At 39.7% G+C, this 27,151-nt stretch overlaps 1 protein-coding gene and 1 long non-coding RNA gene across 2 annotated transcripts in view; both read left to right on the top strand.

Moving 5' to 3' along the window:
* The first annotated feature begins 431 nt into the window (after positions 1 to 431).
* LOC138358794 (uncharacterized) lies at positions 432 to 1,594 on the top strand. Its single transcript, XR_011225563.1, has 2 exons — positions 432 to 638; positions 1,054 to 1,594. It is a non-coding gene; the product is annotated as an uncharacterized lncRNA (long non-coding RNA).
* A 4,054-nt stretch (positions 1,595 to 5,648) lies between these two features.
* LOC123768233 (tyrosine-protein kinase Dnt) overlaps positions 5,649 to 27,151 on the top strand; it is a 230,132-nt gene continuing 208,629 nt past the window's right edge. Inside the window, exon 1 of the mRNA XM_069317186.1 lies at positions 5,649 to 6,186. Coding sequence (XP_069173287.1) covers positions 6,069 to 6,186 — 118 coding nt within the window. The 5' untranslated portion in view covers positions 5,649 to 6,068. The remainder of the gene's footprint in view (positions 6,187 to 27,151) is intronic.

Here is a 27,151-nt window from a genome sequence, read left to right as displayed (position 1 = left end):
CCTAATTGTGCTTGCGGGGTTGAGCTCTGGATCTTTGGTTTCGCCTCTCAACCGTTAATCAACAGGTGTACAGGTTCCTGATGTGTGTATGTGTGTTTGTGTGTGATCCTGTCCTGTGTGGCAGTGAATTCGAGCAACGCATCGCTATAATAAGACCTAATTGAATTACTCCGATTAGGCAACATCGTATATTTTGTCAATAATGATGTTGTACAGAAAATATGTATCTCGCCTATTATAAAATAAAGATTGGAAGGATTTGAAATAATATCTGAAGTCATTACCTTAGCACGATTTATATGGTTTGGTCATAATCCTTCCAACCTTTAAACAACGCAATTGGTAAGTGAAGCCATGCAGACAACGCTACCTATACTCGTGTTTACCTCAGAGCAACACAGCGAGTCAGCGATAGTTGCTGTGTGGTAGTCTCCTGATTAACACCTCAGACGCTCCCAGGAGTCTTGACAGCATGCTTTTGCTATCATACGATACCACACAAACTCTCCATTGAAGACGCCAGCTAAAACATACTAAGCTGATAAATGGAACACACCAACGCACAAGCTTCATCAGGCATATTCCGTCAGCTAACGCATCCAGCCGTAAGGCTAGGCTGTGTGAAGGAGCCTAATGAAGTATCTACTTTGCGAGTTGTTCAAACTCTCATTAGTACTGTAGCCTTCGGGTACTTGACAATGAAAGTTCTTCCAACCTTAATTATTATTGTGCAATTATTTTATATTGCTTAAGAATTTAATAAATTCTTTAACGTTGGGGCACTTCTTTTGCCAGCCAAGTGGGTTGTGGGGTCGTGTTCTTTTAACTTGGGTTAGACATTAATTTGGCTTTAAGGATAAAAATGTTTAAGGATAATTCAGTGTTTTACTGTCTTTTTATTTAACAAATATGTTCTAGTTTTCTGTAGTAAACATCGTGGAACAAAGGAACGATTTAGTTTCTTATAAAAAGGGATAATGTTTTAATTCTTAATTAAGAAATTCGTATAATTAATATATAAATTATAGTAATTGCTGTAATTTTCTTCTTAAGGTTGGAAGGCGAGACGAATTCAGCCCTACTGTAACTAGTCGTCGATATTGCTATATAATATATCCACTTATGACAATAGATATAAATACAGAAAATATATTTTTTCGGATCGAATGTCAATGTGTTCTTGTAGTAAGAGTTCGACAAAAAAAATAGTAACTTGGCTCAAATCTATCTTTGCAACTTGTCTTATTTATCATTTCGAAACCAATTGTGCTAAATTCTAAAATAAATTAAGTAATGATGAGTTTGCTATATTGACAAGTTTATTGTTGTAATATCAGTTTATTTCCAACCTATTATTATAGTTTTAGTGAAAGTGCAGCTCTTGGGCTCTCAGTCGTGTGTGTATTCCTTTTGTATACATGTATTAACCACTCATGGTACAATGGATGATGCATTTATACAGTGTATTTGTATTTTTACATATTGTATGCACGTGTCTATATGGAGGAATGCATTTTAATGAATATATCACCAAAAATTGTTTCACTATTTGAACGGACAAAGCAAATAAATAAATTATAAGCTTCACATTGAATTCGCTTGTTTATTTAACTATTGGAAAAAAATAGATTGATATTAAGTTTTATAGCGTAACGTGTTCGCTGTCATATATAAATAAAAAGCTTCGAGGAAATCAAATTTATGTACAAATAAAAATAACAAAAATTGATTTTATTCTGTCATTCAGTTTCATATGAATATTCAGGTACAAGGAATCTAATTATTGTTGAATTTGCATATCTGATTACCAGCTTTTGATCTCGAGTGATTAATATTCTGGTGTGTTATGGTGGCAGCCTAACCCTAAAGTACTGAAGAACAAGTGACAGGAATCATTCAGTTCCGAGCAAGGAATAAGAAAGAGTAAAAAAGGGAAACATTGAAAGCAAAGATTCATTTTTCTTCATTATGCACCCGATACCCCATCCCTTAGGGGGTGTTGGAAAGAGGTACAGAGGCATATAATCGGTTCAGGAACTGAAATCGTGTGAAGCTAGTTATACAATTGTTATACATACACTAATTACATATACACGTACTTAAATTACATGCAAAATTAGTTGTGCATGTAATTGTGTAAAGTAAGCGTCAAAAATTGTTATTTGCCAAGCTAAACGAACTAGAGGGTTCAGTTCCTGAACCGATTATGTGCCTCTGTAACCCTTTACACCACCGCTCACGGGATGGGTATGGGGTGCATAATAAAGCAGAAATTGAATTGGCAAACTCCGGGTGCATTATGAGGATATCGTTAACACAAGAGTGAATATGGCAGCAGTGATACTAAAAGTCCCCATCTCGCAGGATGGTTAGTCAAACAGGGCCATATGTTCATTAGCCTGCAATGGCAAATTTTGGGTGCAATATGAGGATATCTTCAAGAACACGAGAGTGAATGAAGTAATTGCAAAGCTCCAGGTACCTCATGCCAACGGGTCTGAATGGTCTGATAACTGGGCATTCGGTGATGTAGTGTGGGAGATCATGCCGCAGTTCCTGCTCACAGAGTTTGCACCTGGAGTGCTCAGGATTGGGAGATCCGTCACCTGTTGCCACCTGCCACAGGTAACAGTAACCCAACCTGATCCTTGCAACAACCCATTGATTATTTCATTGTCTAAATATAAGCATGACTACCGTTTTTTCACTGCTGAAATCCACACAAAAACATGAGTGATGCCAAAAACTGTCAGGGATCAACTTGACTGAATATTTATAATAGAAAAGGAAACTGAACAAAACATTTTCAAGATTAATTACCAAATTAACACTCGAAAACTGTCTACAAAACGTAAATAAGTAACTAGGATGATAGTCACACGGTCGTGAGCATGTCTGCATCACCTCGATGCTCCACTTTCATAATTCACAGTAACAATAATTCATTGTTACTCTAATTGTATACTTTACCTTGGAAGATGGAAGGTTGACGCTGCACCTTCCTCTCAATAGTGGCAGCTTTGTTTACATATATTAAACAGTCAACGAGCTTGCTAACTTCAAAAAACCATTGTTGTTATCGTTCTAAACCTCGTAGTGCTTCGGAACTTATAACTGTTTAATAAATGTAAACAAAACGCCAGGGGTTGAGAAAAGATGTACAAGTTTCGAAAGTAACTGCGAAAATGCTTCATGAATCTTGGCCCCAGTCCAAATGGATACTACAGTGTGTGTGTATACAATGAGTTTACTATAGCCCATAACTCTGTTTGCGATTAAATTTGGGGGGGGGGTAGAAATAGCCTAAGCTACTCTATCCCTTTGAGATGTATTTTTTCTTGTCTCAATAAACATACTTGAACTTGAACTTGGGATTAAAATATATTTGAAATTCATGAAGTTAATCTTACAGTCGATAGGATTAGAATCTAGTGTAACCCTCGTTTGTGTTCAGTGACTGTTCTGACCTCGCTGTTGGTAAGCTCTTGGCGCGAACTACCTCCAACTCTCGCTAAACAACTCCTATGATAAATGGTCCACAGCAACTTGCCCCATAAACACAATCAGGTGTTCTGACCACCCGTGCTTTAACTTAATGCACCACACTTTCGAAGTTATTGACCACCTTGTGGTCAATACTTTACCAAACTTTAACCACCTTGTTAGTAGTTAGAAGACCCCCCAAGGCCACATCTTGTTAATATTTGACTTGGCTGGACAGATTGATACGCTGTCTGAGGCAAGGAAAGAAAGGAAATCAACTGAAAAATCTTGAAGGAAGAACAATGTAGCGATTTTGAAAGAAAAAAATACTGTGAGCGATGGAATAGGTCAGTCTCCCCGAGATTCTTTCGACGCCGGAGGGAGGGGGGGGGGGTCGAATTATGAGGGGAAGGAGGAGTATCAGGTAAGGGGAGAAATAAAACACAGCGGGGAGAAAGCAGCAAAGAGTGCAAGTAACTCACGGCCAGCACAGAGTGCAATCCGCGCGCCCGTCGACTCATCACTCGAGAATAAGGACTTGACAATCAATCTTGACAATCAATGATACAATTTTTGAATCAGGAAATTTTATATGAAAAATACCATATCATATATTAGGTATGAGTTTCGCCCCCCCCTACCATTCTAATAGGTATGAGGACACATCAAACTTGATAACTGTTAGTTTGTTCTCTTTCAGATTAAAAGAAGATAACTTAGTGAAGTAAAAACGAAATTTACGTCACACACACGAAAAAAGTTCAATATGAATGTCACTGAATTATATTTGTCAACTTTGATATTCATAGTTGGCGTTGCTGAATTATTTTTTGTTTACATCTGATTATATATATATATATATATATATATATATATATATATATATATATATATATATATATATATATATATATATATATATATATATATATATATGTCGAACCTAGTAGCCAGAACGCGCTTCTCTGCCTACTATGCAAGGCCCGATTTGCCTAATAAGCCAAGTTTTCCTGAATTAATATATTATCTATAATTTTTTTCTTATGAAGTGATAAAGCTACCCATTTCATTACGTATAAGGTCATTTTTTTTTATTGGAGTTAAAATTAACGTAGATATATGACCGAACCTAACCAACCCAACCTAACCTAACCTAGCTTATCTTTAAAGGTTAGGTTAGGTTAGGTAGCCGAAAAAGTTAGGTTAGGTTAGGTTAGGTAGGTTAGGTAGTGGAAAAACAATTAATTCATGAAAACTTGGCTTATTAGGCAAATCGGGCCTTGTATAGTAGGCTGAGAAGTGCGTTCTGGCTACTAGGTACGACATATATATATATATATATATATATATATATATATATATATATATATATATATATATATATATATATATATATATATATAATCAGGTTAGGTTAGGTTAGGTAGCCGAAAAAGTTACGTTAGGTTAGGTTAGGTAGGTTAGGTAGTCGAAAAAACATTAATTCATGAAAACTTGGCTTATTAGGCAAATCGGGCATTGCATAGTAGGCTGAGAAGTGTGTTCTGGCTACTAGGTACGACATATATATATATATATATATATATATATATATATATATATATATATATATATATATATATATATATATATATATATATATATATATATATATATTCAAAATAATCGTGGGTAATAAATAACATTTCATTCACCTGTGCACTTCGAGCAGTATTAGAGCATAAATTTTATTTTCGTCAGTTTCATAAAATTTAACATACTGTGTAATAAAAATAGGTTTGTTCTCATATATAAATTAATATTATTATACAATATAATTCATTGTATAGTTAGCCGCAGGTTAGGTTAGGTGTTTATGTTCTGGTGGCGATTATTTGTGTCTAGTACGTTGGTAAAACATTTACAAATTTGCAATTCGAGCAAAGAACGTCAGCGAAGCACTGCTCGAACATGCATTAGTTGTGAGTCTTGTGTAAACTGCTTTTCATTCATAAACAGGGGTTTGGTGGCTGGATTAACGAGCAGTTGGCCTTTATTGACGAGGACCAGCTGCAGTAGCATACACTGGCACAGTGTATGACAAACCGCCCCGTGAGACTAAAGTGTCGTACAGTAGGAGTCGAACTCTCCGACCGAGCGCAGACTGACTAACAGCGAGGCTCTCTCTCAGTGTAGTGGCTCAGTCCTGGCCGTGGCGCCGGAGAGTGAGGACGGGTGAGCTGTGTTGCTGGATTACCCGGGACCTGCCCAAGTGTGGTGTGGCGAGTGTGCGACCAAATACTTGTGTTAAGTCTCGTGGATCGAAATGTCTTTTACGGAATTAATTTCGAACTAAGAGTCAATATTTTTTTTATGGTTGTATATCAGTCGTTTTACATTAAGTAAACTTATTGATAAACTTTTGCTGTAAAGTTATCGGGCAAAAAACTTTGAGGTTGAAAGACATTGCATTGACAAGTAGAAAGTTTCAATAACACACAGGAGTAATGTGTACATTCTACAGACGCTGACAAGAACTGTTTTTTATTTTTTAATCCAATCAATCTCGAAAAAACGGACTAAATAATGCATCAACTTTGACCTCAATGATGGCGAGTGTTGGCGGAGTGTTGTTGATGTCAGCTGTGGTGACAGTGATGGTTGGACCTGGCGATGCTGACTTCAACCTCTATTTGACTCAGGCCGAAGTCAGGAGAATACTAGGTAAGCAGACCTGACCTCTTGGCTAGCGTCTTAATGTTACTTACTCTCCTGTGATTGTGTAAACTCTAAGGAGTGCTTAGGTTATGAATGCTATTTAGTTTTATAAATTTTTGGCATTAAGGATGAGCATATTGGGCAACGTTACTCATCTTATAAATGAACATGGTAAACATACCCTCGAAGTGACAGTACTGGGCGGGGTTACTCATAGAGTGATCAAACATACCCTCATAGTCTAGTGGTCAAACAAACCCTCATAGTGACAGTACTGGGCAGCGTTACTCATCCCATGAGTGAACATACCCTGATAGTGACAGTACTGGGCAGCGTTACTCATCCCATGAGTGAACATACACCGATAGTGAGTACTGGGCAACGTTACTCATCCAGTGAGCAAACATACCCTCATAGTGACAGTACTGGGCAGCGTTACTCATCCCATAAGTGAACATAGTCCCATAGTGACACTATTGGGCAAACGTTACTCATCCAGTGACCAAACATACCACCATAATGACAGTACTGGGCAGCGTTACTCATCCCATGAGTGAACATAGCACATGCACAGCATCTTCAATTGGAAGAAAACCAGTGTTTTTTTTATTTTTTTCCCGTTACTTAATATTCAGACGCAGCTGAAAGTTAGTAAACTGACCCGAGTAAACTAATTATCAAACAAGGAGAGTAATATTTACCAGTCCCTAAACATACATTATGTTGTTGATGCAAAGTGAAGGAATAATTAAGAATAGTATCAGAATTTGTCAATATTTTTTCAACTCAACGTATGATTGTAGTGTCTCTTTTTTTAAGTACAGTTCAGTTATTTCAAGAATGTATGTACTCGATACATGTAGTTTACTTTATATATGTTTCCTTGCTACTATTAATGTCGAATGACATGAAAGAAAATTGTATTTTGTATTTATGCAATAAATATCTTGTTTATTTAATTTCTGCCTGAAACGCTATGCGTGTTAATGGCTTTGCAAGAATATGCAAATACCTATCTTCTGTAATCTGACCAACCCATTGTACCTTTTTGTGAATAAATTATTATTAGTATTAATGTCTGCCAAATCAAACCAGTTGAAGTGTTTATTAGTGCTCCAGACCCAGTGTGTATTATCATGTATTCCCGTTTTTTTGGACTAATGATTTTTACTTAATTTTCAGTTATGTAAATTTCGTTTCATGGATTCGTAGATGTTAGTAACTTTTTTCACCTCCATTTGTTACGAATAATTTTGTATTATTGTTTAAATTGGAGTCACATTAAATGTTGGGCTTGAATACCCATTCTAGGTTAAGTTAGGTGATTTGTTCTGTAGGCAATTATTTCAACCTGTCCTCAGGCCAGGCTTGTTGCAGCGGCGGTTATTCCCCAAGACGTATTTATCAATTTTAGCCAATCCGTCCTCAGACCAAGTCCATTCCATCCAGTGGTCGACCCCCAAAGACTCATTCATTATTTTTAACATCTGTTTATTTAAAATAAGAATTTTCTCAAATATAAATTAATATTGTTATATATTAGCATACTGTGCACATTTATGCTTTGGCTAAGTTAGGTGTTTAGGTTCTGTTAGGGATTATTTGAAATGCGTGGGGGAAGCATTTACAGCGTTGTGGTTCGAACAAAAGTTGTCAGCGAAGCAATTGTTCGAGAAGTTTTCAAACGTCATCAGTTCTGAATAGTGTGTAAACCGTTTTTCATTCATAAACAGGGGGTTTGGCGGGTGCATGGAATGGACTTTGGTATTTGTTTATGAGGACGGGCTGATTTTAGCATACAGTGTATTAAAAATAGGTTTGTTTTCATACACAAGTTAATATTCTTATGTATTGACATGCTTTGAATAGTTAGGCGTAGGTTAGGTTAGGTGTTTAGTTTCTGTTACCGACTATTATTTTAGATACGTGGGTAAAGCATTTACAGCGTTGCGATTCGAACAGAGGTCGTCAGCGAAGCACTTCGAACGTCATCAGCTGTGATTCGTATGCAAACCGTTTTACATTTATAAACGGGGTTTGGCGGCTGGATTAATGAGCATTCATGATGACGGTCTCGGATTAACGAGCCTTTTGCGTTTGTGGATGAGGATGAGTTGGATTTGAACACACACAGACAGAAAAATACTGTTCGATAAAAGATTGAACACGTAACCAGTCGAGTCATGTGTAAAGTTCTTTGTTCATAAACATTGGAAGGGAAGATGAGAGGATGTGACAGCTGGATTAACAAGCATTTGGTCATTATTTATGAGGAGAGGCTGTGCAAAGCTCTTCATGATGTACAGGCACTTCGATTGGGATTCGAAGTACAGGCACTTCGATTGGGATTAGAATGAACCACCACTAAATGGTGGTTCATTCGAATCCCAATCTTCTTCTGCCCCTCTTCTAACAAATGGGCAATCTCGTGTTATCAAGCTGTTTCTGAGACAGATATAGAAAGACCGGGTCCCTGGAGTAAGCTTGCTGTCACTTGTGTGGCAGGTCCTGTTTACATTCAGTTTTTTTACTTGTGTACTGGTCCAGTCTATTCTTAAAACTTAACAAAATATGCGTTTTAATTAATGACTTTTCACTCATTTCTGTCAACTAGACTATTGTTAAATCAGTTCATGAATATATCCTTTCTAATTAAAAAAATTGAAACATTTTAATTAAAAAAAATCTGATCAGGAATGGTTCTGATTTAATTTCAAATTATTGAACCATGGTTTTGGGTTTGTTAAATTTTATATTTTAAATTTTTTCAGTTTTATTCTGTAATATACTTCCATCATATATCGCCTCTCCGTGGAATGTAACATTAACTCTATCATGAATTGTAGGATTTTTTTTATAGTTATAACAAATTTTAAATTTACTGATGAAACATAAGCTACTTTAAATAATCAATATAAAAGGCTCAGTCGAATACTGGGTTTAGATTTACTATAGGCCTACCTCACAAATGCGGCAGATAAAATATTCACATGAAAAATAGTGTACTGAAAAGTTTCATGTTTTTTTTCAATATTAAGATCAGAAAAAACTTTATTAAATGAGTTGGTGCGAATTGCCCGAAAGGTAAGAGTAATGGTGTAAATATTTTCGGTTGATATTGCCTGTGGAATGTACCTATAGATCCAGGGTTTTAGACCTTGTTAAAATCTTAAGCGTTTGGCAATAGATAGTAGGCCTATTTTTCAACTTTTAATAGGAAAGGTTTTAGTCATTGGATAAAATACTTCTCAACTTTCATTGCAAGAATTTTAGGGCATTGATATTACTTCTTAACTGGCTACGAGAGCAGGGCAGCTGGAGAGTTTTGGGGCGTTAACTGTTATTTCTGAACTTTCACAGCAAAATATTTCGGCACTGGATATCACTTTCATTTTCACTGCAAGACCTTTGAGCACTTATCATCCTTCACTATATACCTACATATTTACTGCATATGCTACTGTATTTTATATCAATGATATTATGTGATATTTTGTTGCAAGTGTGAATGGGGTACAAACATAAGAGTTTTAATAGTTACATTCTAGAGTGTTATTGAATTTGCTAGCAGTTTTACGACTTATTGCTTGAACCGGAGGCTCTCTCGTCCTAAAACTAATTAGAAACATGGCCGGCCAAGTCGTTCAGCGGGGCGTGGGCTCCGTTATCGGTCGATTGGCTACCACCGGGGATTAACAAGTAGCCAGAAAAATCCCCTAAAACCTGTCGTTCAATCCCAGTGGTTGGATGCTCGATGCTGAGGTAGGCCTACATCACTGATTTTTTTTTTTGTTCTGACAGTTCCAGTTTTTTTCTGGTTTAAGACTAAAGAAAATATCTTGTTCAAGTATAATGTTAAGGAAAGTATGAGGGTAAGTCTCTTATTCCAATTTGTATTGGTAAATATTATTGTGTTATAATGTATTGGTTAACATTCTTGTATTATAATGTATTGGTGAATATTCCTGTATTATAATGTATTGGTGAATATTCCTGTATTATAATGTATTGTGAACATTTCTGTATTATTATGTATTGGTGAATACATTCCTATATGTATCCTATTTGTGTAAACTAGGTTGGTTTACCAACATAGGTCATTCTGCGGCATTAATTCGTTGTATAGTAGTTTATACAACTTTAATTCCTTTGGTTCTATTCGTGGGTGGTCATGGTACTACGTACGTTTGGGAGTAATCCTGGACGTCATGGGTTCGAATCCTGGTCGGGTCATTTAGAGTTCTTAGTGATTCCTCCGTGGTCTGACAGTGTCAGACCACAGAGGAAGAATTGAAACAGAAATTTACTGAAGTACTTAATCAAATGTAGATATGATAGAGCCCAATAGGCTCAGGAATCTGTACACCAGTTGATTGACAGTTGAGAGGCGTGACCAAAGAGCCAGAGCTCAACCCCCGCAAACACAACTAGGTGAGTACATACACAAACTCACATACACACACATATATATATATATATATATATATATATATATATATATATATATATATATATATATATATATATATATATAAGAAGGAAAGTGAAAAGCCATGCAACCTCTGAAGAGACAACTAACACAACACCTATACCCCCTATTAGACTATTTTACAGGAACTTCTTTTCCACAGCTCATAAAACGGAGGAAAGGGTCCTGAAAGATATTGTTAATAGAAACGTTATCCCTACAGACAAAAATCAGAGGATACAACTGACGATTTACTATAAAACCAGAAAAACGGCCAGCCTACTCATGAGAAACTCTCCAGACACAAAACAGAACTCTTTAAAAGAGACTAACGTCGTCTATGCCTTCAAATGCCCTCTTGGGGACTGTAAGCTCCAAAAAACCCAGTATATAGGCAAGACAACAACATCTCTTTCTAGGCGTTTAACGATGCATAAGCAACAGGGCTCCATTAAGGAACATATAATCTCTTCCCACAACCAAACCATCGCCAGAGAAATCCTAGTAAACAACACAGAAATCATCGATAGATACAGCGATAGCAGGCGGCTTGACGTTTGCGAGGCACTACACATCAAGAAGTCAACACCAGCAATCAACAGCCAATTATTGCACAACTATATTCTACCCACCTCAAGACTCCGCTCCAATATAGAAGCATCAAGAAATATGGACCAATAGGCTTTCTACAAACACTTCTATTCAATATCCATTGTTTCGTGTTCTGTCTTGTGTTGATGAAATTAATACCCTATTAATACTCTTGTTCTGTCTTGTGTTGATGAAATTAATACCCTATTAATACCACATCTTGTTCTGTCTTGTGTTAATGCCACATCACCCCTTCCACCTCACTCAAATGTAGATATAAAATCGGAGATGCGTAAGTTCTATTCAGTTGTGTATTTGTGAACTAAAGTCTTTGAAAATGTAATAAGTTTTACGAAACGCGCTCGTGTCGCGTCAGACTAGAAATAAAAATGAATTTTGGAGAATTGATTTTTGATTTACCTCCAACAGTGAAACGAAATGTACGAAAGATTGAGAAAATTCGTGTTAGAATTATTAATCTTACTTTTTCGGTCATATTTAATAATATATGTCTACAGGAAAGACTGCTACCAAAATATACTAATATATATATATATATACATATATATATATATATATATATATATATATATATATATATATATATATATATATATATATATATATATATATATATATATATATATATAATATGTGTGTGTGTGTGTACTCACCTATTTGTGCTTGCAGGATCGAGCATTGACTCTTGGATCCCGCCTGTGTGTGTGTGTGTGTGTGTTTGTGTGTGTGTGTGTGTGTGTGTGTGTGTGTGTGTGTGTGTGTGTGTGTGTGTGTGTGTGTGTGTGTGTGTGTGTGTGTGTGTGCGCGCGCGCGCGTGCGTGCACCTCTCTTCCTCAACTCGCGATAACAATCTTTCATAAAGCACGTTCGTGACTTGTTTTTCATCTTGCACTCATTATCTCTGGAGAATGGGGAGGAAGGATCCCACTTTATCGCTTGTAAATTCCAATCGTCATGGAGCCAAGTTTGAGGTTTGTGTCGTTGTGTTTGCAATTTGCAGGAATTTACGTGTTCGAACCTAGGTGCTTATGTGCGTATATGTGCGTATATCCTTGTATGTGTGTGTATATGTGTGTGAGGGGGTATGATCTTGCCTGTTACGAACGTGAGGGGGCTATTTCGTATAGCAACAGTCGTTTCGTTTATGGTTCCCTTATTCTGAGATAATTGGTGATTTAAATATGGTGTCTAGCAATGCTGTACTTATCTTTTTTTATTTTAAATTACATCTAGAGATCTTCTTTCACGTATTTTGTTACTTAATATCGTCTGACTGCCAACTGCGTGATGCCTGTTAGTTAGGCCCTACTCTCAAGCACGATACAATGAACTTTCCTAACCTAACATGTTCACCTTGATTACCACAGTGCAGATCTACTACCACAGCACACCTCTACTACCACAGCACACCTCTACTACCACAGCACACCTCTACTACCACAGCACACCTCTACTACCACAGCACACCTCTACTACCACAGCACACCTCTACTACCACAGCACACCTCTACTACCACAGCTCACCTCTACTACCACAGCACACATCTACTACCACAGCACACCTCTACTACCACAGCAGACATCTACTACCACAGCAGACCTCTACTACCACAGCAGACATCTACTACCACAGCAGACCTCTACTACCACTTAATACCACAGTATTAGAGCCTAACTAAGATAAAATAATAATATAACTATTAGCCTATGCCGGTATTAACGAGAAATATATTATGCAGTTTTTCATTGACATATTTAGGAACATCTACATTTATGCAGCTAGCATAGACTATATGAAAGGGTTACATAATGTATCCAAGAGCTAGTTATGTGATGCTAAAAAATCCCTGGGCCGGGGCTTGGGGAGTAGAAGAACTCCCAGAACCCCCATCAAGCAGGTATCCATCATTCAGCAGGTATTTTATTTGAGACTAGGCTAAATTGCCGTGCAATCCTACATGATAGCACGAGCAAGATGCTCCCAGCACTGTTTAGCACCTAACATATGTGGGAAAGGAGTGTGTTTGTTCTGAATGCACAATAGCCGACCAGCGGTAACAGGCCACATCCAATTTGCTGTAATGTTTTGGCGCAGTTGACAGTCTTAAATTTGAAACAAATGGTCTCGCTTTTGATGGTTTTGCTTTCTGAAATTTGGACTTTAGCCAGACGGCTTGTGCAAAGATATCTAGACACAGACCTGATGCTAGGAGGCTACTTGACACCACTTCATAGAGAAGCCTACTGTAAGCCTGTATGATTCCCGTTGTAGCACATTAATGTGCTAGATACATAATAATTTAAACGTGGAAAATATTATAGGGGCTGGTCCCAAACCTGCGCACAGAAATAACACCACATGAGACCAGGAGGCATGGCAGGATGTGCAGAATACCCCCGTTAACACTCAAGAGGTGCAATAGGTACTCTGAGAGAGAACTCTATCAACATCAGAAGCCCTAGACTGTTCAACCAGGAATAAGAAAATAATCTAAAACCTTATTTTAATATTTTTTCAAAACAAATATTTTTTTTTCAAAACTGCGTAATTATATTCGCAGAGTATTACAAATGCTAATTATTAAATTTCTAAATATTCAATAAACTATCAGTGCACCCTGTGCACACACATTAGAAGATGGATATTACATGTACACTTAATAAAGAAAGCATTTTACAGCATAAAATTAAGGTATAACGAGGAAATATACGCCTTTAGTCTTGGATAACGTCCAGGATCGATACCCCCCCTAGGACACACGCTCCTGCAAGATTCCACTGCAATAAATTCAAACTTTCGCCAATATGCAAATAGCCATGTGTGTGTGTGTGTGTGTGTGTCGAGTTTCTTTTTAGCGAGTTTTTAAAAACTGACCCGAGAAGTGTGGGAGATGTTTGATTTAGCGAGAAGAGGCGTAAGTTGCCAGAAGAGAGGAAGGCAATAACGTGGGATTACCAGGGTCAGCAGGCGGCGGGTGTCCTTGCTGGTGTAAGGGCCCAGGCGGACGTGCCAGCTCCCCACCACACAACAAGTATTTATTTCTAACAAATAACGAAAAAAGACATAGAAAAGTTCAATAAAAATGAACGTTGCATTTATCTGATGATCATTACACACAGCAATCACAATTGCGTGGTGCATCAAATGAACAAATTCACATTAAGGCAGCGTCTGGGATGCTCCTGGACGCAGGTTCGAATCCTCGTCACGGCCCTTGTGGATTTCTTCATCTGATGATCATTATTTAATTGGCGTGTTTTATGGTTTGTTCTCTGTGGGGTTATATATTACTTTTAGGTATAGAGAACTGTGAATCCACGCGGGAAGTTAGACTAATACGGTGAATTGGATGAACTTCATTGTAGTCTTTAGCCTACGAATTGGCATAAATTATATGTTGTACTTTATATTTAAGAATTAGTTCATTTAAAAAGCTCGTACCGGTTGCGCAATATTTCCTTGCTTCTTGTGCAAATTTATGTTGCAATTCATAAACCCCAAAATTGCTTTGGTTAAATATATCAATAAATTTTCGTCTGATGGTTGTATCCCTGTACACATTATAGCGCTATCAATAACCCAGAATTTACAATCATTCCTGGTGTTTGATAATGTTTAACTGTGGTTAAATATACTCTTGCCTAGGATCCCAAGAGCGATCACAGCGGTACTAGCCTACTAAAGCTGCATGCATCAAGGCAACATCAACTGCAGATGGAGTGATCAAGGGAACAGCACCACAGCTCCATTGTTGGTCCAGGCGTGGGGGAGAGGCAAGCCCTAGCCTACACCGACTCCAGTACAGGATAAACTCGACAAGATATGAACAATATTTCGTGCATGAGTAGATCAACTCGTCCTAATAGAGCGTCGCATTTTGACGCATACTTTACCTAAGGCCAAAAATCGTCGTACTAGAAAATTTGTTGTAGCTCGATTCGACGTAGTGTTATGGGAAGTTTTCGATGTTGTCTAATGTACAGTAATGATGGGAAGACGTCATTGCTAATAAAACGAATGTACGCGAATTGAATACTTATTTAACGGACAGATATCAGCAGGATTGTCCATTAGGCTAAGCATCGCGAGATGGTTTCCTTGCGTCCTGTGGTGTGCACAACATCATATAGAACCCCTATGGGTAGGCTGGTGTGTCCCCAGCAGGATTGTGTATTCCGAGGGAGGCTACGCCAGGACCTGTCTTATATTCAGTAATTTCCGTGGTCCTGAGCCAGCCCGACCAACCATAACAAGGGGAAGGTTATGTGACAGGAATGTTGGCTTTGCGGTGGAAATTTTATTATATATATATTTCCCATTTCGCTTTTTTCTTTCTCTGCGTATTTCTCTCTCTCTCTCTCTCTCTCTCTCTCTCTCTCTCTCTCTCTCTCTCTCTCTCTCTCTCTCTCTCTCTCTCTCTCTCTCTCTCTCTCTCTCTCTCTCTCTCTCACGCCCTCTCGCTATTAGTATGCCTTTACTTCCGTCCACAAACAAAGCAAGAGTTGGCTTTCCCTAAAATGTTGGTTAGCAATTTGACATTTTCTCTACCAGACCTTCCAAACGATTTTTGAACTGGCTGGAGGCAAGCGGGTATATTCTTAATATACAGTACAACGAATTGAATCAGTATGTTTGTATACATTATATTTAGCTGCATGTCTATATCAGAATAAAAAAAACACTATTTTTTTGGCGAAAGATACAGTGAACGGAAGCAAATTTTTTTTAGCATTCCCTTCATGTCTTGCGATCACAATGAATAATTATTAGTCTGAATAGTTATTAGTTTGCATAATTAACTATTCGCTACTATATTCATCACTGGACCAACCAGAATAAGAATCGAGATGATTGCCTTAATAGTACCGAGGCTCTCCCAAAGTGGTCAAACATAAGCCAAACAACGTAAGGGCCACTTGGGTGCATGTTGTGGAAACTTGTCAAGTTCGCGCTTGAAGTCCGTGAGAATCTGCTATCAAGTTTTCCTAAGGGGTTATGGTTTTCATTATGGTTTGAAACCATAATGAAAACATTATGGGTTTCTTCATATTTTGTTATTGCCTTTTTGAGAGGTTTTGGTGCTGGCTTGATTCGTACCCTAGTGTTCCTGCCTGATGAAAACCTTCAACTGTTTCGTAACCAATAAGCATAACTATACAAATCTTTCGTGACCAATAAACATAACTACACCAATCTTTCACCAGAAGCATTTCAGAATCCTGTTGGGGACACACCAGCCTACCATAGGGATTCTATATGATGCTGAGCACACCACAGGACGCAAGGAAACCATCTTCTCGCGATGCTTAGCCTAATGGACTATCCTGCTAATATCTATTGGTTAAATAAGTATTAAACTTGCGTACATTTGTTTTAAAGGCAATGACGTCCTCCCATCATCACTGTACAATAGACAACATCACAGAAGCATTTCATACTTATGCAGACGAGGAGTCACAATAACGTGGTTGAAATATGTTGACCAAACTACACACTAGAAAGTGAAGGGACGACGACGTTCCGGTTCGTCCTGGACCATTCTCAAGTCGATTGTCAATCGACTTGAGAATGGTCCAGGACGGACCGAAACGTCGTCATCCCTTCACTTTCTAATGTGTGGTTTGGTCAACATTTCATATTTAGAATGGACCTGTGGTTAGCTACGGTTTTCATACAATATGTAAGGTTCCCCCATTGGCTAACCCAAACTGCCAGTTTTACAAATTCCACTACATTTGCAAATAATTTATTTGTGTTAGATATGACAATGAATAAAGGTTGTTAGAGCAAGATAAATATTTCAAAACATTTCAGCTTTTCAAGATGTAAACCTTTTCAAGATGTGAGATATAGTATTTATATAAAAACCTGCTCGGATGCGAATGGAACGTTGTGTGAAAATTTCAAAGCAATCGGTGAAGAACTTTCGGAGATTAGCGCTTAACATATATATATATATATATATATATATATAGAGAGAGAGAGAGAGAGAGAGAGAGAGAGAGAGAGAGAGAGAGAGAGAGAGAGAGAGAGAGAGAGAGAGAGAGAGCATAAATGGCTACAGTATATAATTATTATATAATATGAAGATTCATTTTTTTACGTGACTACTTTCGTTATGTTCTGTTGTCTTTAATAATGACACGTTTTATCATCGTGTAGGCTAAATGGAAGCTCTTTATCTTCGGCGGAATGTTCTTGAAATTTATAATAGAACATATTTTAATCTCATCTCATAGGAGGTGGAGCGAGATATATACATATATATATAAATATTGTTCTCTGCAGTTCCATTAGAAAGTTTATTCAGGCCATCGGGATCAGTCTCTGACCCGGTCTGACCTTTCTTACCTGTTCCTCCAGGCTGGGGCCGACACAACGTGGTAAATTATGGGTTGAACATTAACAATTATTACGTCTGAAAAGCCTTAATTCAGGCCACGATTCTTCATTGTGGCGTTGGATGTGACATGCTGAGTGCGGGAAATAGAGATATGTGAAGTACAGAAGACATAAACATGCAAAGGGGGAAGGGAGGGAGGGAGAGGGAGAGAGAGAGAGAGAGAGAGAGAGAGAGAGAGAGAGAGAGAGAGAGAGAGAGAGAGAGAGAGAGAGAGAGAGAGAGAGAGAGAGAGAGAGAGAGAGACAAGCAAGCCCACATTGTACATTCAACGTTGCGAGAGATAACAAGACAAACACACACGATTATAAAATATTGTACTATTTTTCCAGTTGAATATATATATATATATTAATGCAAGAGCAATACTCAATTTCAGCCACAATAGACAAATGAGTTTTGATGAACAAAATATTAACAAAACATAATGATAGTGAATAAATAATAACACTGATTACCTTTTCCTATATTACTATAAAACTAGCATTTTACTACATTTGTTAATCTAAGGCCTTTTTGTTTTATTTCACGCGCCATGTAGAAGGAAATTTTTGTAGGATTATACAATTAAAAAATGGGTTTAAGCTTACGTAGATCATAGTAAGTGCACTTATTAAGTGCTTCGAATGAATACTTTGGCCATTTTGTGACTGGTTTTACATTTGTCATTTGTAATTTAGTTGGTGGCCAACAATGGCTGGAGTGACCATGTTCCCTTTGCAGCCTGAAAACGATAGACCCAAATCGATTCCGTGCTGCAGTTACTCGCCTTGATTATAATGATATATACTTACATGTGGCAAATAGCAGATGGTACCTGCTTGATGGGGTTCTGGGAGTTCTTCTACTCCCGAAGCCCGGGCCGAGGCTTGACTTGTGAGATTTTGGTCCACTAGGCTGTTGCTTAGAGCGGTCCGCAGGCTCACATACCCACCACAGCCCGGTTGGTCCGGAACTTCTTTTAGAAAATAGTCTAGTTTTATCTTGAAGATGTCGACGGTTGTTCCGGCAATATTTCTTATAGTCGTTGGTAGGACTTTGAACAACCGCGGACCAACCGTGTTGAACTTTTCAGAAAAATCTTCTCTGACCCAGTATTCATGTCTTACTTCTTCTCAAATCTAATCACAGACTGAAAGAATTAGAAGTATCGCATATAAAAAGGTAATTATTTGTGCTTGAGATAAAGTCTAGCCATTTAATATCATAAATATCAAAACATATTTGAAGGTATACCTGGAAAATTCAGACGACTTGAAAAATGCTGTGTCTATTCAATGTGTCTATTCAAAAACTGGTTTTGTTAATAACATGATTATCTGTTGGAATAGGATATTTTCGACGATATATCACAATTTAGAATATGATTGCATGTAACCTATAACTATACAGTCTGTGATGATGGTGCGATGAGCGCCCAAATTACATCTTAGCAAGCTGCCATTCTTTACACACTAGCCTCATCCATCTTAAGCCGCCTCTGTCTGCTTTGGCACATCCATCACCAGCTCTCCTAACCTGAAAATTCTGCCCCCTTCTATATCAAGTAAATTTTGGGTTCTCCTTCCCTTAAGCAATCAGTTTCCAGACTTTTGCATCTTGGTTTGACAGCATCAATCATTCGAATTTCTCTGGCAATCCTGCCGAGGAAACTAGTTTACAAGCCGTCACAGGAGTTTCTGGTTGTTTGTTTCTCTCATATTTGTTTCCGTGGAACATAAAAAGAGTTTCGCTGCGTAGAAAGAGCGATACTTGCATGATCCCCAAACTGCAAAACTATTTCGCTGCTTGAATTTGTAATTGGTAAATCTCGCGTGATGCGTTCAACTCTAGTGACCGCCGCCCCCAGCCTACCTCAGGACCGTGAGGGGTTATCTTGAGGTTATCTTGAGATGATTTCGGGACTTAGCGTCTCCGCGGCCCGGTCCTCGACCAGGCCTCCTTTTTGTTACACATCCCCCGGGAAGCAGCCCGTAGCAGCTGTCTAACTCCCAGGTACCTATTTACTGCTAGGTAACAGGCGCATCACGGTAAAAGAAACATTTTGCCCATTTGTCTCCACCTCCACCGGGGATCGAACCCGGAACCTCAGGACTACGAATACGAAGCGCTGTCCACTCAACTGTCAGGCGCCCTTTCCGAGTGGGTCTTGTAAATGAATAGAATATTATCTTCAGTATTTACCTGTGGTTAACTTGTGGCCAGTTTCTAAAGTTTTAGTTCCTCAGTCTTTCTGGCAGTCAGGGTTTTTGTATTTACTGTTTATATCTGCAGAATCGAGCTATTAGCTCTTGGACCCCGCCTTTCTAACCAATTTTATTTTTCCTCTATTATGTCTACTACATATTTATCTTACACACATCCCCAGGAAGCAGTCCATAGCAGCTAACTCCCAGGTACCTATTTACTGCTAGGTGAACAGGGGCATCAGGGTGAAATGTGTGTATGTGTTTATGTAATTACCTAAGTGTAGTTACAGGATGAGAGCTACGCTCGTGGTGTCCTGTCTTCCCAATACTCTTTGTCGTATAACGCTTTGAAAGTACTGACGGTTTTGGCCTCCACCACCTGCTCACCTAACTTGTTCCAACCGTCTACCACTCTGCGAAAGTGAATTTTCTTATATTTCTTCGGTGTGTGTGTGTACTCACCTAATTGTACTCACCTAATTGTGCTTGCGGGGGTTGAGCTCTGGCTCTTTGGTCCCGCCTCTCAACCGTCAATCAACTGGTGTACAGATTCCTGAGCCTATTGGGCTCTATCATATCTACATTTGAAACTGTGAATGGAGTCAGCCTCCACCACATCACTTCCTAATGCATTCCATTTGCTAACTACTCTGACACTGAAAAAGTTCTTTCTAACGTCTCTGTGGCTCATTTGGGTACTCAGCTTCCACCTGTGTCCCCTTGTTCGCGTCCCACCAGTGTTGAAAAGTTCATCCTTGTTTACCCGGTCGATTCCCCTGAGGATTTTGTAGGTTGTGATCATGTCCCCCCTTACTCTTCTGTCTTCCAGTGTCGTGAGGTGCATTTCCCGCAGCCTTTCCTCATAACTCATGCCTCTTAGTTCTGGGACTAGTCTAGTAGCATACCTTTGGACTTTTTCCAGCTTCGTCTTGTGCTTGACAAGGTACGGGCTCCATGCTGGGGCCGCATACTCCAGGATTGGTCTTACATATGTGGTGTACAAGATTCTGAATGATTCCTTACACAGGTTCCAGAAGGCAGTTCTGATGTTAGCCAGCCTCGCATATGCCGCAGACGTTATTCTCTTTATGTGGGCTTCAGGAGACAGGTTTGGTGTGATATCAACTCCTAGATCTTTCTCTCTGTCTGTTTCATTAAGTACTTCATCTCCTATTCTGTATCCTGTGCCTGGCCTCCTGTTTCCACTGCCTAGTTTCATTACTTTGCATTTACTCGGGTTGAACTTCAACAGCCATTTGTTGGACCATTCACTCAGTTTATCCAGGTCATCTTGTAGCCTCCTACTATCATCCTCTGTTTCAATCCTCCTCATAATTTTTGCATCGTCGGCAAACATTGAGAGGAACGAATCTATACCCTCTGGGAGATCATTTACATATACCAGAAACAGTATAGGTCCAAGGACTGACCCCTGCGGGACTCCACTTGTGACGTCTCGCCAATCTGAGACCTCACCCCTCACACAGACTCGTTGTCTCCTGTTGCTTAGGTATTCCTCTATCCACCGGAGTACCTTCCCTCTCACTCCAGCCTGCATCTCCAACTTTCGCACTAGCCTCTTGTGTGGCACTGTATCAAAGGCTTTCTGACAATCCAAAAATATGCAGTCTGCCCACCCTTCTCTTTCTTGCCTTATTTTTGTTGCCTGGTCGTAGAATTCAAGTAACCCTGTGAGGCAGGACCTGCCATCCCTGAACCCATGTTGATGCTGTGTTACAAAGTTCCTTCGCTCCAGATGCTCCACTAGTTTTTTTCGCACAATCTTCTCCATCAGCTTGCATGGTATGCAGGTTAGGGACACTGGCCTGTAGTTCAGTGCCTCCTGTCTATCCCCTTTCTTGTATATCGGGACTACGTTAGCTGCTTTCCAAATATCTGGCAGTTCCCCTGTTGCCAGTGATTTGTTATACACTATGGAGAGTGGTAGGCTCAGTTCTCTTGCTCCTTCCTTTAGAACCCAAGGGGAGATTCCATCTGGGCCTATAGCCTTCGTCACGTCCAACTCTAGTAAACACTTCCTTACTTCCCCACTGGTAATCTCAAACTCTTCCAGTGGTTCCTGGTTAGCTATTCCCTCACTTACCTCTGGAATTTCTCCTTGTTCTAAGGTGAAGACCTCCTGGAATTTCTTATTCAATTCCTCACACACTTCCTTGTCATTTGTAGTGAATCCTTCCGCCCCTATCCTTAATCTCATAACCTGTTCCTTTACTGTTGTTTTTCTCCTAATGTGGCTATGCAACAATTTAGGCTGAGTCTTTGCCTTGCTTGCGATGTCATTTTCGTATTGTCTTTCTGCCTCTCTTCTCATCCTGACATATTCATTCCTGGCATTCTGGTATCTTTCTCTGCTCTCCAGTGTCCTGTTATTCCTATAGTTTCTCCATGCCCTTTTACTTTGCTGCTTAGCTAGCCTACATCTTTGATTAAACCATGGGTTTCTCATCTTCATTTCTCTGTTTTCCTTTTGGACTGGGACAAACTTGTTTGCTGCGTCCTTGCACTTCTGCGTGATGTAATCCATCATATCTTGGGCCGTCTTTCCCCTGAGCTCTGTTTCCCATGCTATATCTGTTAGGAATTTTCTTATCCCCTCATAGTTTCCCTTTCGGTATGCTAACCTTTTGGTTTCGGTATCCCTCCTCGAGTTCAATAACCCTTCTTCAATCAAGTACTCAAACACCAGTACACTGTGGTCGCTCATTCCTACTGGGTCCTCAAAACCGATTTCTCTTATGTCGGAGTCGTTCAGAGTGAAGACTAGGTCGAGTCTCGCTGGTTCGTCATTGCCTCTCATCCTTGTGGGTTCTCCGACATGCTGCGTTAAAAAGTTGCTTGTCACCACCTCCAATAGTTTGGCTCTCCACGTATCCTCGCCTCCATGCGGTTCCTTGTTCTCCCAGTCAATCTTTCCGTGATTGAAGTCGCCCATGATGAGCAGGTGGGATCTATTTCTACAGGCAGCAGAGGCTGCCCTCTCAATTATAGTGTTAACTGCCTTGTTGTTGTTTTCATACTCTTGACTGGGTCTCCTGTCATTTGGTGGAGGGTTGTATATTACTGCTACTGTGTGTGTATATTACTGCTGTGTGTGTGTATTACTGCTGTGTGTGTGTGTGTGTGTGTGTGTGTGTGTGTGTGTGTGTGTGTGTGTGTGTGTGCACTCACCTAATTGTGCTTGCGGGGGTTGAGCTCTGGCTCTTGGTCCCGCCTCTCAACCGTCAATCAACTGATGTACAAATTCCTGAGCCTACTGGGCTCTGTCATATCTACATTTGAAACTGTGTATGGGGTCAGCCTCCGCCACATCACTTCCTAGTGCATTCCGTTTACTAACTACTCTGACACTGAAAAAGTTCTTTCTAATGTCTCTGTGGCTCATTTGCGTACTTAGCTTCCATCTCTGTCCCCTTGTGCGTGTGTCACCCGTGTTAAATTAAATAATCCATCCTTGTCCACCCTGTCAATTCCCCTGAGAATTTTGTATGTGGTGATCATGTCTCCCCTAGCTCTTCTGTCTTCCAGCGACGTGAGGTGCAGTTCACGTAGTCTGCCCTCATTACTCATGCCTCTTAGTTCTGGGACTAGCCTAGTGGCATACCTCTGAACATTTTCCAGCTTCGTCTTGTGCTTGACTAGATACGGGCTCCATGCTGGGGCTGCATACTCCAGGATTGGCCTTACATATGTGGTATACAAGATTCTGAAGGATTCCTTACTCAGGTTTCTGAAAGCAGTTCTGATGTTAGCCAGCCTCGCATAGGCCGCTGATGTTATTCTTTTGATGTGGGCTTCGGGAGACAGGTTTGGCGTGATATCAACTCCCAGATCTTTCTCTTTGTCCGTTTCGTGAAGGACTTCATCTCCCATTCGGTATCCAGTGACTGGCCTCCTAATTCCTCCTCCTAGCTTCATTACCTTACATTTACTTGGGTTGAACATTAGTAGCCATTTGTCGGACCATTCCTTCAGTTTGTCTAGGTCATCTTGTAGCCTCATACTATCCTCCTCATTATTTTTGCATCATCAGCAAACATCGAGAGGAACGAGTCAATTCCTTCTGGGAGATCATTTACGTATATCAGAAACAGTATAAGTCCAAGGACTGATCCCTATGAGTCTCCACTGGTGACTCCACGCCACTCCGAGACCTCACCCCTCACGGTGACTCGCTGTGTTCTGTTGCTTAGGTACTCTCTTATCCAGTGGAGTACCTTCCCTTTCACTCCTTCCTGCATCTCCAGTTTGTGCACTTGTCTCTTATGTGGTACTGTGTCAAAAGCTTTCTGGTAGTCCAGAAATATGCAGTCTGCCCAGCCCTCTCTCTCTCTTGCCTGATTTTTGTTGCCTGGTCATAAAATTCAATTAACCCTGTTAGGCATGCTTTGCCATCTCTGAACCCATGCTGATCTGTTACAAAGTTCCTTTACTCCAGATGTTCCACTAGCTTTTTTTCGCACAATCTTTTCTGTGTGATTTTCGCACAATCTGTGTGTGTGTCTGGTGAACGTACATAAATTAACTGATATACCCAAAAATGTTCATCTTTGGTACCGTTAGAATACTCTACTCCAAATCGCACACTAAAAAAATAAAACTATATAACCTAACTCAACTCGTCCCAGGCCTAAATAATATATATATATATATATATATATATATATATATATATATATATATATATATATATATATATATATATATATATATATATATATATATATATATATGCTATACTACTACAAGACCTAGGAAAGTTGACGTTTGGTCGCTGCCAACTTTCTGGTGCCATCTATACATCTAAAACCACAAAAAGTAAAATATTTTGGATCAAACCATTTTTGTACTTTGAACCAATAGTTCCTATAAATACTATAATTTCTAAGCAAGGATTCATAAAGCATCTACGCAACCACTTGCGAAACCTATACATCTTACCTCAATCATGGCGTGTTGCGTTTACATTTGTTAAGCAGCTTGTGATCTCTGAAGCACTACGAGGTTATTTATAACCATAACAACCATGCCTTGTGAAGTTTCCAAGCTCGTAAACTGTTTAATGAATGTAAACAAAGCAGCCATGATGGTTGAAAGATGCACAGCTTTCGTAAATGATCACGTAAATGCTTGCGGTGAATCTTGGCCGTGGACGACTGGTTAGTTTTGTGTAATAATTTGGCAAGCCTAAATTATTGAAGCCCGAGAAATTGTATATGTACAACTGAACATGAGGGGTTGAAGGTGGCCGGTGGTGGTGGTGGTGGCCCAACCTGTTCTCTTTGAGTTTACCACAACGTACACAATAAAGAGTGCTAACCTAACCGAAAACGCACAAACCCAAGCACCCTACCCGACCTAACCAATCGATATGTAGAAAAACGTGGATTTTCATGAGTATTTTTCGTAGTAATTTGCCGTTTGCACGTTGGGGGTCCGTAGCGTGCAAAATGAGAGGCATTAGTTGAGAGGACGAGTTGGATAGTATGAGGTGTTGTGTTGCGGAGAGCGGCCTCGGGTTCCTCTTGAAGTGTACATCAAAGCTAACAAACAGTGTGCCGGGTGAGCAGACCCGGTGGTGGGCGGGCCCCGGTGGGCGGGCCCCGGTGGGCGGTGCCCCGGTGGGCGGGCCCGGGTGGGCTCTGATGTTGACTGCGGAAACGTTGTGAGCAAACTGGAAGAGCTTCAAACGCGCCCACCACCATGTTCTTCTGCCTTCTCTACTGCGTCTCTTTTTGTTTGGTTTTGCGTTTGAACGCTGGTTTTGTTTACCTTTGGATGAGAGAGAGAGTTTAATGCAGAACATTATACAAACTAATTATTTGCTTCATTTGTACTTGAGGCCATACAGATAAGCTGGATTAGTTGATGAAGAGCCTTATTGATTAGTAGCCTAGCTCAGTGTACCTGTGCTATTTTAACTATTTCTCAGTGTTATTACATGTGCGTTACCAGGTATCTGTCCCCCGGGTGGGTGGATACATTATGCATTGCTATGTATCCCCGAGTGAGGTGATATATCACGTATTTACAGTGCTTACAAATATTTCACGGGCTCACCATAGCCCGTGCTACATGGACATTTCGTTCTGAGTAGATAAATCTAAAACAACAAAATATTTCAGAGGTTACGGGCTATTCATGCCTGTGCCACCTCTTGGGAGGCTTAATCTTCATCAACCAATCAATTTCACAGGACAGCGACGGCCTTCTTGCAGGACAGGACAGCGATATCTTCCAGGGTCGGCGTTCGATCCCCGAGGGTCCAAATGATTGGGCACTGTTTCATCTTCCCATCCTCATACCTCAGTCCATTGACCTTTTCCCAGTACTAATAACCCATACACTTCTCCTGATATTGCCCTTCCCTTATATACGATACTTTAAACTTGAAAATAAATCACTTTTGTTGTATAAATCGAAAGTTCATATTTAAATTATGGACTGCAACTTTTTTGTTTGTTTAGATACCTGGAACATACCTGTAGAGGGTTCTGAGAGTTCATCTGCTACTCCCCCGATTGGGGCATTGGTGATTGTTTTTTTTTACGTCGCGACAGTATTTGAAATAATATAATTATCAGGAGGGAAGGGAGAGAATTGTCAGGGCAAAGCACCAAGCCATTACGACTATATAACACTGGGAAGGGATCAGGATAAGGATTTGGGATGGGACGGGGGAGGGAAGGAATGGTGTCCAACCACATGGACAGTCGGGGATTGAACGCCGACCTGCATGAAGCGAGACCGTCGCTCTACCGTCCAACCCAAGTGGTTGGACATATATAATTATCAGGAGAAAGCGCTAAGCTAATGTGACTATTTCTCTAATGTCAACCAACCTGATCAACCATTCTGTGATTCATGCGTCCAACAGCCTGGTTGACCAGTTCATCAACCAGGAGGCCTGGTCAGAGATCGGGCCGCAGGGCCCTTGACCGCCGGAATGAACAAAGGAATGTCAGTCGATAAGTCACAATAACGTGGCTAAAGTATGTTGACCAGACCACACACTAGAAGGTGAAGGGACGACGACGTTTCGGTCCGCCCTGGACCATTCTCAAGTCGATTGGGAATGGTCACAATCAACTTGAGAATGGTCCAGGACGGACCGAAACGTCGTCGTCGTCCCTTTACCTTCTAGTATGTGGTCTAGTCAACAAAGGAATATCAGACACTATAGTTTCCGCTGCAGTTGAATAACCAGAATGTTTTCTTTTTAAACTGGCGCTACATTGAACTTTTTTGTTGGGTTTAGGATATATATCTCTGCAACCATTCGA

Source organism: Procambarus clarkii, chromosome 86, assembly GCF_040958095.1.
Source record: "Procambarus clarkii isolate CNS0578487 chromosome 86, FALCON_Pclarkii_2.0, whole genome shotgun sequence".
In the NCBI taxonomy this organism is placed as follows: Eukaryota; Metazoa; Arthropoda; class Malacostraca; order Decapoda; family Cambaridae; genus Procambarus; species Procambarus clarkii.
The sequence above is the reverse complement of the archived record's forward strand: the minus strand, read 5'-3'. Positions and strand labels throughout refer to the sequence as shown.